We start from the raw sequence: 16119 nt of genomic DNA, 5'->3' as shown, positions 1-16119 counted from the left end.
CTATGAACTCACTCCTTTATTTGTGTATATTCTTTAGACTTTTCTTCAGGTTATAAGAACCCCACTCCCATGGAGGATCCATTATCGGGAGATTACCATGAGGGCATGGTCGGTGAAAATGTGGACACACATGATGCTTCATGCTCGTGTCAGGATTGTTCTTATGGAGTTGCCTTCCATTAGAGATTTCCTTAGAGATATTCCACTGCAAACGATTTACCTTTCTTTTAACTCTGATGTCTATTTGATTACTCTAGTTAACTTTAACTTTAGTTGTGGGATGATTGTAACCAATATTTCAGGTTTTGGAATTTAATACTTGAACTTGATTTATTCTTGTCATTTTAATTTCATTATGTTAAATGTTGTATGGATTTGTCGTTGAACCTAGGTCTTGCGGTGTATCACCCCTATGGGTATTTGGGTATGACCGGATCCGACAAGGTGGGGTGTGACAACAATGATGCATGTAAGTAATTAATCAATTAATCAAAGAACATATCATCGCATATATATAAGAGTGTGTCCTTACTTGTAGATATGTAAAAGCTTACTAAAGTTTTGGTAGACCTCACTCACAACTGTCTCAGTATACCTTAGAGATCACCTAAAGATAGGTTACAAAGTTACATTAAGGACAAGAGTCAAATCAAAACAACTACCAACTTCATAGAGCTATTATGAACCAGCCAGTCTCTTGGAGCGGTTGGTTGGCCAACTGACTGACATAAGCGACCGCCCCTGGCCCAAACTAACTTTGAAGTTCGAAATTTCGACTTTTGATCAAATTTTTATCTGATTTTGGGATTATCTAAATCGAAATTTCGTCCTTAAGGAGCTTACAACACAAGCACGAAACAAAACCCTAAAATTCTAATGATTATATATTCACATCATCTTCTTCAATCAGATCTATCCTTTATATGGACGCAAGGATCCGTTTTCGGACCTTATCTAACCAAGATCACTGATGGGGAATAGAACCATCACAATTAACTCACTACCAACACATTAAAGATGAAGGATCCACACCATTCAAAGAGATGAAGAAAGAAAATAGAGAGTGAGATTAACTTATCTCCAATATATTCACTAAATTGACGAAGTATTGGATCTTCTTCACCAATCACCCTTCTCTCACCTTCCACCACGTGTTCTCTGCCTCCTAAGTGTCCTTAACCGTGATCCCAAACATAATAATGAGTAAAAATGTCAAGATTGGCTATATATAGAAGACTGGGGCAAAATAGGGTTTAAACCCCACAACCGCCTTAATCAACCCCCTAGTACTTTCCAGTACTTGGTTGTTTTGCTCAAGGGGTTGATCCCCAACTCAAAGCTAACCCTATACAACATGTGGGGGGAGTTCTTACATTGATTCTAGACATCTTCAAACACACATTGACTCCGACTGGTTATCTACTTTCCCAGTCCATCAGGGTTTCTACAGGTTCTTCTTTGCATTCCCAATAAGGCAGGTTCTTCTTTGGTAGAATCCATATCCATGGGCTTAGGGTATGGATCATGGACTTCAATCCGGATATTCCACAACTTATTCCGGCTGGACCTTTGGGTACTCGGACCTGTAATATGGACCCTGGGTTAGAATTACGGGAGTTGTTACAAGCTACCTCTGTTGGACTCCATTCCCTAACCATATGGTCATCCACATATTGTTGGGGCCGATGCTCTCATGCCCCCTCATGACTCCCCACCCTTATTAGATATTCATGAGCCCAACCCTAACATATGCAACCCTACCAATGCATGATCAACAGTTGACCACTGAGTCTCTGCACGTACTAGGTACTACTGTAGGATGAAACAGAGTCACGTCATTGCTATCATAGGTCATTTGGCTTCAATTCCCCTACCGAAAGGGTACTAGCATGCATGGGTACCTAGCCATGCATTCTAGACCTACCAAGTATGTCATCCAATAACCATAATAGTGTTGGCGGCATCAGAGCAATGTCCCATACCATAGCCCCTGATGTCCCAAGCCATGGATACCCATCACAATACCCTCGATCATAGTTACACCACATCCTCATTCACCATTACATTAATCAGGCATTCAACATCATATAACAATTGAAGTACACATAATCACCATCCACAATCATATAATTATCATGAATCATTTAGACTACTGTTACAACAGGTTATATGTACAATAATGCATACAAATTAACAAACAATTCATCATGGATCATATCATTACATATATGCAAGGATGTGAACTTACCTGTAGAAGTGTAGAAGATTACTAAAGTGCAGTTAGACCTCACCCACAACAATTCAAGAGAGCTTCAAAGATCACCTAATATAGGGTTACAAAGTTATGTTAAGAACATAAGTCAAACAAAGCAACAACCAAACTGACTAGGCTTCCATGACCAGACAGTCTCTTATGGTAGTTGGTTAGGCCAATCAACCGCCCTAAACGACCGCCCCTATTCCAAACAGCAACTCAAGTTTGAAATTTCGACTTTTGGTCTCCTGATTTTAATCCGATTTTAAGATGATCTCAATCCAAATTTCCTCTTTAAGAAGCTAACAATTCTAACACAATCCAAAACCCTTGAAATTTAATGGTTTAATAATCACATCATCTCCTTCAATCAAATCAATCCTTTGTTTGGACGTAAGGATCTGTTTTCAGACATGATCCAATTAAGATCATCGATGGAATGATAGAACCATCAAAATTAACCATCTAGAGAACTATGGAAGAAAGATTCACACTATTTAAAGAGAAGAAAACTAGATGGAGAGAGTGTAAGATCGTCTTACTTTCGATTGACGCACTAAATGGATAAAGGATTGAAGCTTCCTTGCAACCCTATCGGCTCCCGGAGTGTGATCCACGCCCGAAGATCGGATCGGGATCAACCTCCCACATAAACAATAACATAATCATGAACAATCATAATAAAAGTGCGGAAGATAAACCATAGATCCAATAAAGAAAGAATGAATCATAAATGAATCGAATAATAGATATAATCGAGGTCAAACGGATAAGTAAAGTGATGCAAAATCCCACTCTACAACCAGGGAAAAGTAGCCAAAAGAAAAACCGGACAAAACTAATCCCGTAGCAAGTACATGGGAACTAAATTGTTCTCCACTTTATGACAACATCCTTATAAGTGTAAATCTCATAAATGGCACAGGACGCCCACTCAATGGCGGACTAAGCATCGACGAAGCAAACCACCGCGGGACTTCGGGTAAGTGGAACCGCAATCACCTTCCGAGATATGCCTCTTCGCGCGCTCTCAAGGGACCGCAAGTACCGGACGCAGGATAGTCTAACAAACATTGTACAATAAAGGAATGAGTTTCAAAGAAACTCGGAAAGCGTTAAAATCCATAATAACATAAATGGCGGGATTCGAACAAACATAAATGCAAATGATATGAGACAAACAATGAATGAATGAATCTAACCATGAGCTGGTCTCTATGGCGGACATGCTAAGTCATAGCACCGACTTCTTTAGGAAAGTCCACTCACATCCTCAACCCTTTAAGATATCTTGGATTCTCTCACGGATCATTTCACCGGTCTTGAGCAGCCGATTGGTAATGGGTCCTTCATCCCCGGACAAACCATGGCGGGGGTTAAGTCAACACACTCTCTCCAACCATTTGGTATAAGCGGCGCATGTCGGGGTAAAACCTAGCCAAATGCAAGTCTTCTACTTAGTTACATCAAGTCGGATCCGGATACGCCATTCCCGCCCGACGATCCTTTCCGGTATCCTTCACACAGAGTCCCATAGTCCCGACTACGGACTCATCAACCCTATTGATCATCCACATATGGTAAACGGGAAGCTCTCACGCCTCTCACGGGTTGGTTACCGGCTTAAGCGCCCGTGAGCCCAAGCTAACCATATGCAACCCTACCAATAAATGGCCCCCACAATGTGATTCCTGTCCTCTCACGGGTTGGTTACCGGTCTCGAGGCCCATGAATCCCCATTGCTACCACGGGTCGTCGGTCTCAATACCCCTCCGATTAGGGTCGACATAACAGGACATCCTAGCCAAACACTACTAGACAATCCTAGATATGTCATCCAACGGTTTAGGAAGGTGTCCGGAGGGCATCTCGGAAACATCCCATAATATTCCCGTAGTAGTCCAAGGACGAAGTGTCAAAGGACACCTCTCCTTTCCAAACCATACTTAAGCATACACATGCATCAATTCATATCATCACATATATGATAACTTCATATATGGAAAGAAATCAATAATTACAATCACTTGTATATAATTGGTAAGTAAATCACCACATGAATCAATTTAATATGAATAAGTAATGCTACGTAATCAAAGTTATGCAACGTAGTATATCATTGTAAGAATCTAATTTAGGAAACATGTCAATGATATTCAAATATAGAAACTAGATTCATGCTATCTATGTAATTAAGGAAATAACCATCCTTACCTTTTATAACTGCAAGGAATCCTAAGAAATCAAGTAAGATCTTGGCAAACTTGAGAAGGAGGTCCTAAACAAGTATATACAACATATTAGGAAAGATCCCTAACAGAAAAGATACCAAAACATCCAACACGGACCAATTCGGAGTTCTGTACTCATTGGTCGAGTGGATTGGTGATGTCGTCTGGTCGATCGACCAATCGATCGACCAATGAGACGATAGCCTAAAAAAACAGAGTTTTAAGATATGAAATCCGAATTTGGTGGTTCAAAAGGGTACTAATCAAGGGGTAAACTACATCGGTAGTATTCTAACATATAGGGGACTTCAAAACACCAATCAAATCAAGACATCAAGATCCAAATTAGGAAATAAAAAGTTACCATAATTAGATCAACCATGGATCTTGATGAATTCGAAATAGAAATCAAAGACAAGAACAATAGGAGAATGGATCATGGCTTCGGTAAAGGTATCTGAAAAACATACTTAGATCTTCAAGAAAAAGGCTTAGAAGCATAATCTAAATAAGGAAATAAAACCTACCATATATGTAACTACCATGCTTCATGAGGAACACATAGTATGGTAGAAGAGAACAACTAGAGATTGACGGATCATGGATCATGGAAAGAAAACACAAATAACTACTAACATGACAATATAGAAGATCCAAGAGATCGAACAAATCGAAGTTTAACAAGATTAGATCATGGTGATCAGATCCTCAAAAGCTTGCAATGATCATGGTTAAGATCATTGCAGCCTCAAATCCTTAGGATGACAGAGAACATGTTCGAGAGATGTTTGCAACAGAGAATGCAGATTCCACGCTCAACTCAAAAGGAAAGAAAAACAAAGATGGAGGAGAAGAAGAGAGAGTAGACATACCGATGCAAAAAGGAAGAGTTGACGAAGATCCCAGAAAACACCAAGGATGCAAGGAGATGACGCAGAGGTCGGCGCGAGAGTTTGGAGGCAGCAAAACGAAGGGACCGAGATTGGACAAAAGAGCAAGAAAAACCTAATGCCAAAGAAACACATGGGAGGGATTGGTCGACGGCGACCAATCACAAGGAAACCAAAACAGGGAATGAAGGCCCATAAACCAACCTAAAGGGGTTTGACACATGTCAAGGACTACCTAATAGGTAGAAATCCTTCAAACCAAGATGAGAGCACCCAAGTCCATCAACTAACCGATCTCATCAAGATCGTCCATAAATAGAACTCATCAACAACTTCATGGTTCAAAGCGACACCAAGTCCTCCGGGATGGCCCAAAGTGATTTTACTTTACTGGTCTCGGACCTACAAATAACAAGGTTCTGATCAAGGTTAGGGCTGGGTTTTACAGTATTCACCTTGGAACACATGTTCACTGCCTTCTAACTGTCCACAGCAGCCTCCACGAATATAATAATATGAAAATAAGACGTGGTTGGCTATTTATAAAAGTCTGGAGCAAAATAGAGTTTTATTCCTGTAAGCAAACATGGCCAGTCGCTTAGGGCGGTTGGTTGGGTCAATCAACCGCCCCTAGTACGGTTTAGTACTTGGGTGCTTTGCTCATCCGGTTGATCCCCAACCCTAACCAAACCCTAAACAACAAGCGAGGGGTGTTCTTACCTTGATCCCAGACATCTTCAAACTTTACTTGACTATGGCTAGTGATCCATTTTCCCAATCCATCAGGGTTTCCACTGGATCTTCTTCGGGTTATCAGGAAGGCAGGTTCTTCATTGGCTAAATCCAGATCCATGGGCTCAGAATATGGATCATGAGCTTCAATACAGATAGCCCATAACTTATTCTGGTCGGAACCTCGAGTACTCGGACATGCAATACGGATCCCGGGTTAGAATTACGGGGGTTGTTACAGCAATTGTATGCAATAGGAAGACATGACAGCAAGAAAAGAAAAGGATGAACAATTGACTTTGAAACCTCAGCACAAAGGGGAAGAAAAAGCTTTTGACTTGGAGCAGGGCTTTGACTTTGACTCGGCGTCCCCTGTCTTCAACAAAACATGAATATTACTTGTCGTATGGACCAGCTGGATTTGAAAATTGAGGAACCCTAGGGCAGTTTCACCATTTTCCAGAAAAGAAGAACATCCGAGTCTCTCCCATTTGTTGACTATGTGGACAATTTGAACTACTTTCTAGAAACAACTCTAGCCAACTGTGCTCAACCTGAAGTGGTGTTGGAGAGGTTCAAATTAGGCATTGAAGCTAGATACAACAACAACATGCAATCTCAGGCTCTCAGCCAACTCAACCCATTCTGCAAGAGCCCGAGACTCTAGCTATGCATCCTGTACCTGCACAACCTGATATGAATCAAGTCTTGGAACAAGTTAATGAAGCCCCTCAAGTCTCCCCCTACCATATCTACTCTGATTTCTTTGATTTTTGTATTGTGTTCTTCATTTGAGTGCTTGCTATAATACATTGTAGAGTTAAAAAGATTGTCTTCAAGTGTAGAAATAGGTTTAGTGCTCAATATTGAGACTAAACTTGATCTTGTTGCTGCTGTGGGACTGTCTATACCAAATTTTAATAGTAGTTTAGCTTATCCCTATTTGCTAAATTATAGGAGCAGTAATCTGATTTTTAAAGGAAGTTTAGCCATGTGGAGCATTTTGATCTTCTTGTTTATTGTCATATTTGTTCTGCCTCTCATAGAAATCTTGAGTTGCATATTAACTCATGTGCTTCTTACATGCTTGTATGATTTATCATAGAGTCATCTCAATTTTAACCATGAAAATTATATCTTGGAATGTGAGAGGATTGAATGGAAATTTTACAATGCAATGTATTAAAAAAGTAGTGAAAAAACATTGTTCGGATATGACCTTCCTCTATGAAACTAAATGCTCTGACCACTTTACTCTCATACCAAAGAAGATTAGAAACTTTCGGTTATCAGCTTTTTCCAATAGCTTTGGAACCCGAGGGTTGAAGGGAGGGGTGTGTGTTCTATCCAAACCATCCTTGCCCCTCACCCACATTGACCCCTCCTTCATTGCAATCTAGATCTCCTCTCTAAAGAGAGATTGGATCACAATTTTCATCCAACAAACCTTTCATTATCATTAGGGATTTCAACGAAGTCCTCAAACAGGACTACAAAATGGGTAACACCTTCAAACCAACACCATCCCTTAACTCCTTCTTGGAGCTGACCAAGACCCTTGACCTTCATGAATTCGAGCTAATGGTGCCTATTTCACTTGGTCTAACAAACAACCCCCCCCTCCAGCTGGTTAAGGAGAGGATTGATCATCTTTTTGGCTGCCCCTTATGGATTGCCCTTCACCCCAATGCCAAACTCAAAGCTCTACCAGCTGTAGGCTCTGACCATAACCGAATCTTTCTATCTTCTAACCCTGCAATCCCTATGGGAAGAGTAAATTTCCACTTCCAAAATGTTTGGTATCAACACCCTGATTTTAATGATGTGATCCACTCCGCATGACTTAATATGGGACCTGCCTCTATGGAATCTAAGCTTGCCAACCTCTCTAGAATCTTACAACAATGGAATAGAAATTCCTTTGGAAGAATTGACAACATGTTTGATAATCTTTCGGCAGAAATTGATGCCCTTGAATCCTCCCCCTGCCCAAATCATGAGCTCGTTGCATCCAAACTATGAAATCCCCCAGATTTCTAACCCTTTAACCATGATTTCAGGACCACGAACCTGAAACCCAAGTTGGCAACAACTGTTGGCCATTCGAGTCGAGCCCGAAGATTCGAATATGGGCCCAATGCTTGTAGATGAACCTTGTGAGGACTCGACCTCTCTCCTAGAGTTTAGGAGGAGAGAGTAGGTCAACCACGATGGTGTTAAAAGACGATTTTGGCACGTCCGTAGATCAACGATGGAGAGTCCGATTGACGAGGTAAATATACCCAAACGTAGATAATCGAAAGACCTTTCATTCAAGTTGGGAATCATCGAAATCGGACCCCGAATGGGGGGGCAAACATAGACTGGTCAATTGGTCGGCTGAACAGCTGGTTCGATCGCCCATTGCCCAATTCGAGGCAATTTTGGGAATTTGGATTTAGAAACCCTATTTTATGTTTCAACTCACCTATAAATGCATTTTCTAATGCTAGAGTGGGGTTGAGGTTTGGGGAAGAGGAGAAACCAAGGAGAAGAGTAGATTCCATCCACCCGAAGGTGCGTTGAGACTTGAATCGTTGTGAGAACGTTGAAAAAGATTAGAGTTCTTCAAACCCTCTTCTTTAAACATAGGTTTGTGAGGTTTTCTTCACAATAAATGTTGGATTTCGGTAGTTGAAGCATGTTAGGTGCAATGAATGCTCATAAATAGTTGTATTTTTGCTTCCCTCTAGTTTGGGAGTAGTTTGTGCGAATCATTGCAAATGATTTCGCGTTTGGCTCTCAGAGACGCCCGCAGGCACTCTCGAGAGCCCAATTTGGGGCTTTTTGATTTAGGATGAATTGGGTCAAATTTATGGTACCTTTAGGACCCTATTTCTACCAATTAGATGTTCCCAAAGTTTCATTTTGATTCAACTTCGAATCGGTGGTGAAATGGTGACTTTTCGCCGAAACTAGGTTGAGAACTACAGGTTTGAACCCATATGACAGATTGGGGCTTTGTAGGTGATTTTGGGAACTCTTTTGAAATCCATTTGCCTTCTAATTAATATCCATTAATTCTCTTACATGATTAAGATTATTGTGAGTATAACCAGCGACTCTTGTGGGCGAATTTGTGACTTTAAGGAACGAAATCAAGTTGGAAGGTGAGGAATAACTAACCATGTCTTGTATGTTTAAGTATTATTATTTTCATTCTATTAGTAATATTTATTGCTTTAGTTGATATCTATCATGATGCTTGTGTGTGACTTTGCATGAATGGAAGGTAAAGTTTTATGATTGTGTATTATTCTCCCTTTTGAATCTTATATTATCGATATGAGAATGATATGAGAATGTATGATATTGAATGAAATTATTCCTCTTATTCTATTTTACCAACTAGGGTTGTGGGTTCACCCATTACCCTAGTGACCTTATATTATTGCATCTAGACCGAAGTACATGAATACTAGGTGTCTAGAAGTGTTGGGCTAGGTATCCCTATGAATATTACTACCCTTCCGGTAGGGGTATTGAAGTTAGTTAACTCGTGATGCCAATGGTTGAGTCCTGTGAGCACCAAATAGGCTCATAACCATCATAGAATAGGAGGGTTGCATATAATAGATAAGGGCTCTTGAGCACTCAAGACGGTAACCAACCCGTGAGAGGACATGGAGAGCATCATGTCCGTTATATGCGGATGACCATCGGGTTAAGGAATGGCATCCAACAGATGCCTCTAGTTGAGGATATCATTTATAGGTGAGAAGGTTATGGAACCAAAAGGGCACTAAGCATAAGGGGAGATATCTGGACCATATGTAGTGCGAGACCGTATGACTATGCATTGGGCCTAGAGTTTTCCTTGACACGCATCAGATCTCATGCCAGAGGTGATGTGAGAGAGTGGTGACTTATATCCACAGCCATGGATTGGTGTGACTTTACCCAATAGCTGCGGAGAACCCAATAGACGTCTTTTGTTGAGGGAGAGTGACCGAGACTACCCAGAAGAGACTGGTGTCTAACCTAATGCATGTTCACCATAGAGACTTCATGATAGAGTTAGGAGCATAAGATCATAACCATTTACTTATCATATCATTGTCATTAATTACATTATTATCTTATATGTGTGATAAGGAAATTGTGATTGAATGCATGACATAAATATTTAGTTAACCTCACTGAGTTCTGTAGAACTCACTCCTTTATGTGTGCATGTTTCTTTAGACTTTTCTATAGGTTATGAGGACCCCCACTCCCATGGAGGATCCATTGCCGGTAGATTTCCATGAGGGCATGATTGGAGATGATGTGGACGCGCATGATGTTTCATGCTCGTGTTAGGATTGTTCTTATGGAATCGCCTTCCATTAGAAATTTCCTAAAGTTATTCCACCGCAAACAAACTATTTTCCTTCTTCAAACTCTGATGTCTATTTGATCAACTTTAGTTGTGGGATGATTGTAATCAATATTTTAGATTTCATAACTTTATACTTGAATGTGATTCATTATTGTCCTTTTAATTATGCTATATCACATGTTGTATGGAATTGTCATTGAACCTAAGTCCCGCAATGTATCACCCCCACGGGTATTCAGGTATGACCGGATCCAACTGGGTGGGGTGTGACACAAACTGTTCAGCTTTCGATGGGCTCTGCAGGCTGAAGAATCCTTTTGGTTTCAGAAATCTAGACATAAGTATATCTTGGATGGGGATAGAAACAGTAGGTTCTATCACTTGACATCTGAGATCCACTATCATAAAGCTTGATTTGGAATGCCATCTTTTTTGATATTTCTTCTAGGCTCATTTTCATGCCCCATCCCCCAGTTTCTGACTCACCAAGGGATAGGTTGATTGTTAGTTCCTAGAGTCTTAATTCTTCTTTTCAGTTGCCCTCTTGACTAGTTGTTGCCCCCCCCCCTTCTCCCGGTTTTCCCTTTCCTATTCTCTTTGTATTTCTCTTTGCCCTTGGTTTTTTAATATAATTATTTATTCAATAAAAATAAATAAATTAAAAACCACATGTTGAGATGGATGGGGAAGATTCCATGGTTTTTACCGAGTTACGTGAGATCTTGGTCAGATCTCTGTTTCTGACCAGCCATGAAATCAAGATTTTGAATAATGTAATAGAACCAGAAATGCACAACACATATCATGGGGGAATTCTGGTTGAGGGCCTCTGTTAGGGTTTAGAACAACTATAGCTTGAGTAGACTTCTAATGGCTGGATCTTGTTAATCCCATATTCAGATCTTGGGTTGTATAACAAGAACAGAATATGAGGAATAGCTAGAAATAATTACTTATGAAGGTAAGTAAAAAGATTGAAGACTAGTAAAGCAATAGAAAAACACACAGGCTTCACACTGCAAGGTGGTTTGGAAGGATGAAACACAAGGTTTCAGCCTCTCTGGGAGGGAGAGCAGCAATAGCCTTTTCATTAACCAGAGTTTATATTGGAAACCCAAAACATACTTAAAACACTAAAGGGGAAAGGCCTATTCTAGTCTGTAACTAATCAACATAAGCTAACCAGGAGACCAAAATAAATGTAACAAACCCTATGTGTAGTCAGCCCATTATAATGAAAACCAATTTGACTAAAGTTCCAACACATGTATAACGCAACTCGTGTATTTCCATCAAAGAAGCCTATTTAATTGATGTAACTGCATCATTCTTGGGTGCTTGTTGTGAATGATCAGCTAGGTACAAGTTTGTGTACAAAACCACCATTCGTGGGCTCTATTTATGTGAACAACTACCTAATTCATGTTTTCTTTTGCCAACCAGGGAACTATGAATCCTTTGCCATCTACAAATGTTCTTGGAGCCAATCTGGTATATAACTCTAGGACTCAGGGTGAGTCAGGTTCCAGTGGGCAGTTGCACTTTTTATCAACACCCGCCACACATTTCCCTGAGAGACCTGACCAGCCAGAATGCCAGTATTACATGAAGACTGGAAGCTGTAAATTTGACCCACTTGCAAGTACCATCATCCAAAAGAGAAGATTGCTCCATTGGCTACAAGTACACTGGGTCCTGTTGGCCTTCCCCTTAGACCTGTAGGTTTCTCCCCTCTCAAATCACATTATTGTTACTCCTCTACTTTGTAACTTACTTTATGGTTTTCTTGTAGGGCCAGGCTGTTTGCCAATTCTATAAACTCATATGGAATCTGCAAGTATGGTCCAACTTGCAAATTTGATCACCCATTGGCGGGATTTTATAACTACAGCATGAATGTTCCTGCTTTGTCCATGCCAGATCAAGCTTTCTTGCCTTATCCGAGAAACTCACCCATGGCCCGTTCATCTGAAACTTCTCCGACCAAGTCATCAAGGTTGCCTGACCGGATAACGAAATGCGAGACTACAAGCACCAAACAGCAGAATATAGATTTGAAAGCTTCTGAAGATCCACCACAAGAAGGAAACCCTCCGGTACACAATTCGTCGCCTTCTTCTGAACCACAACATGAACACTCTGATTAAACACACCCTTTTCTTTTTATTGGGTGTTTTGTTCCACCAAAGGAAAATTTTCGCACATGTCTCCTCTCCCCCACTTTCACCTGCGATTCTGTGGAATGGGTTGGGCTATTTGGATATGAGTGGTGGGTGCTGGCAGGAGGCATGGATAGCTCTTTTTTGGGTGTTGAAATAAAAAGCAGGTGGAATTTGTATGTTTTAATTTATTTTCCTTCATTTCTTAATTTTCTGCTTTCCACAGATGTTTATCTGTCTTGACAGAAATCTGTAACTGTTTGTAATGGTGCCAAAAGATGAAGAAATTTGGCATGTTTAGTGGTGCCACCTTTCATTCATATATTTTTCACGAACATGCATTCAATTATAACTAGTAAGGGCAGTGATTTACTTAGTAGATGGACAAATGCCCTTGCCTCTATGCTTATTGGAACATGGTACAAGAGTACCTTGTCTTATGCCCAAGACCCAGAAAGGGGTAAGAGAGGGGGAGGAAATAGATTGTCTGAATCTAAGAGGTCATACCTTATAAGCATGCACTTTGCTTTTGGACCTTTGGTGGCATTTCTTTGTAGTGTGGTGGGATGATATGGGCTCGTAGTTAATGGGTTTTGAGGATGTTAAGGTGGTTCCACTCTGAGATTTGTGTCCTGCACCCTAGAGGAGGGAGAGGATGGTTCTATGCCCTTGATAAGGTGAGGGAGGTGGTTCTTCCATCACCTTATCTATAGTATCTAGTGGCAGAGCTCTCCCCTTTCTCCCTCCCATTTTTTGAAACTTCCTTAGAGAGACCCCTCTCATAGTTGATTCCGTTAGTTTATCAATGCTTGATCCCTCCAATTGAAGAAACCTTTTAATGGAGACAACAAGTAGAAAGGTTATGGTCAATAACTAGCTTTTTGGGTATTAGATAAATTTGTAAAAACCAAGGTGTACAATTCATCACTACCAAGACGAGAAAACGATCTGGGGTTTTATGAATTGAATTCTTCCTATGAGGCTTGATTTTTTTAATTTTTGTTTTTTAAATACCTCCTCTCATGTTAAATATTGGCTCCGCCCCAAATGAATTAAAACCAATGAAAAAATAAATTAGCTTTGAAATTTTTTCATTTTGCCCACCTTAAGTTTGTCCCAAACTCATGTATGCTAATTTAAGTGGTCAATATTAAATGTTGCCCAATCTGATGAACTTGAAATATTACAAAAAATTCAATGTTAGTTTTTCTATTAATTTTGGAATTTTGAAATTACCATTTTTTTTCCATGTGTGAAGGGAAATGTAAAAGTTTTTATTTTACAAAACTTCATATAATTTTTTAAAATTTACAAAAGAACTCCCTGATCACTCGATTCATTTGATTATGTTGTTTGTGAAATTGGGGCAAAGAAGGGAGTTGAATCACTGAATCAGTGATGGGAAGAGGGTTAACTCACTTCAATTGGAGTTTTTCTAAGGGTTCTCATCCCTGCAATTTCTTTTAATTCCTATCTAGGATTACGTGACGTGATGGGTTAATTAACCAAAGGTCAAAATTAGAACTCAACTAAGAATTGAATCTAATAAATTCCTAAAATTTCTTAGAATTTTGTCTCTCTGCTTTTTTAGAGGCTAAAGTGAGTTTAAATTATTCCCTAGGACTCTAGGCGGGCAGAAAGTATGCATCGTGAGATTTTCTGATGGTTTAGGATTAATATTCCTCAGTTAACTTGTTGTGTTAGGCTGGTTTGCTTTCAACTTTTGCTTTTTATATTTTTTTTAATTTCCTTTTTTTCATAAGAAAGCTAGCTGCAAAAAAAAGTTGTAAAATTTTGAAAAAGATAAGTTCTTTTTAATCACGTAAACTCATAAGGTAGATACACAAAACCAAATACAATATTTATCTTATAAATAAATACGATGTGATTCATGCAGAGTGTGGATCGGATCGTCTCCCTTGACAAAGACCACGTAAATGACATAAGGTTTAACCAAATAAAATGACACAACCAAGAATGGGTGATTGGGCGGTGGCATTTTCTCCTCTTGATGAAACTAGTAACTTGTTGAGTTGGGTTGGGTTGGTTGGATTTGACTTTTAGTTTTTTTTTTTTTTTCTTCTTCTTTTCTTTTTTCTTCTTTCTTCTCTTTTTCTTTTTTTTTTCTTTTTTTTTCATCTGCTTTATTAAAACGAAAGATATTGATATTATTTATGCATTTGGTGGTGAAAGTTATACATTAAGAAGCTTTCACACATTATTGAGGGATCACTCACATGTAATTTCATATGATTTGTTACTTAACTTGGATATCATTATATAAAGATGATGTTGAACACATCAAGATCTATGTTTAACGTAAAGATCAAGCTTAAGATGTGAGTCAATTAATTACATGATTTTCCTTCTAAAACTAGTTAACTTTGATTGCTTTAGGGCCTATTTGGTTACATGAATTTAGAGATTTCAAATCTCTGGATTCATGAATTTGAGAAATTATACCGGTTTGGTTGTGATAATCTTTAGATTCTTGAAATCTGAATACTCATGTAACCAAACAAGCCCTTAGAAAGTTTTGAAATTTTACGAAAACATTAGAGTGTATGTCACACTTGACACATGTGACCCTTGAAAGTAAATTCTTTAGACTTCACATGTGACCAAAAAAAAAATCTCTAGAAAGTTCTGAAATTTTTTTGTTTTAAGCCAATAATTCCAAATAGAGTTTGATTAAGTGTTTGACTCACAAGAGCTCTAGCAAACGAATTGGATTTTTTTTTTTTTGGGTAATAATTGACAATCAAAATTACATATTATGTGATATACATAGGTAGATTAGACCACTAGACCATGAATGGCTAATGAGTTTCTAATATTTTATAGGGAGGCTTCTCTAAGCAATCACGTCACTCTCATCTTTTTACCCCTGATTTATTAATCATTATTTTGTTTTCTTTGTAAGCATTACCAAAATTTTATTCTTCTCTTTTGACAACTTATAAATACAAAAAAAAATTATTAAAAAAAAAAGACCTTTTAAGGGTGTCAAAACTAATCACACCAGCCAAACTTGACCACTAAAACCACTAACGAACACTATAGGTTGAATAACAATGGGTGCTTACTATAAAAACCCATTAGCGCCAAGCCAAAGTAAATTGAAAATGGTGACATCGTGTGAAACAAAATTAGATTTTCTTGTTTACCATCTATAGTGTATCTTTTCTCACGTTACATTATTAAATATATATTTATTAATATCCAATTTTTATAATAAAAAAATATCACTAAAAATCATTTTTACCAAAAAAAATGCGAATTTATCGATGATAACACCATAAACCACCAAATCCATTGCCTTATAGTTGCATCCATAATTAAAACAACCATACAAAAGGAGAAGATTATATAATTCTAAGAAATAATTATAGTTTATTAGGCTCCTTCCCCTGTTAAGATTTGTGGATTATGACTCACTTCCTGTCGTCAAAGGATTCAAATTATTAATATTAATATTAATTAAAAGAAATGT

The 16119-nt window shown here is 38.8% G+C and overlaps 2 protein-coding genes across 3 annotated transcripts in view; both read left to right on the top strand.

The window, feature by feature from the left end:
• Positions 1 to 13711, top strand: part of LOC149004097 (putative F-box protein At5g55150) — a 33457-nt gene extending 19746 nt beyond the window's left edge. The window contains exons 2-3 of one of the 2 annotated variants that reach the window (XM_089167788.1): positions 11911 to 12185; positions 12260 to 13711. The gene's annotated coding sequence lies outside the window, so the exon portion shown is untranslated. Of the gene's footprint in view, positions 1 to 10331; positions 10601 to 11910; positions 12186 to 12259 lie in introns of those variants that run through there. The other variant, XM_089167789.1, reaches the window with a different exon arrangement.
• LOC149004098 (uncharacterized) lies at positions 11917 to 12614 on the top strand. The gene is made up of 2 exons (XM_089168536.1): positions 11917 to 12164; positions 12260 to 12614. Exons 1-2 carry the CDS (start codon positions 11917 to 11919, stop codon positions 12612 to 12614), a joined length of 603 nt encoding a protein of 200 aa, XP_089024662.1.
• Positions 13712 to 16119: the final 2408 nt, after the last annotated feature.

This window comes from Hakea prostrata, chromosome 9 (genome assembly GCF_041222555.1).
Source record: "Hakea prostrata isolate BN-2017 chromosome 9, UWA_Hpros_2, whole genome shotgun sequence".
NCBI classification, from domain to species: domain Eukaryota; kingdom Viridiplantae; phylum Streptophyta; class Magnoliopsida; order Proteales; family Proteaceae; genus Hakea; species Hakea prostrata.
The sequence above is the reverse complement of the archived record's forward strand: the minus strand, read 5'-3'. Positions and strand labels throughout refer to the sequence as shown.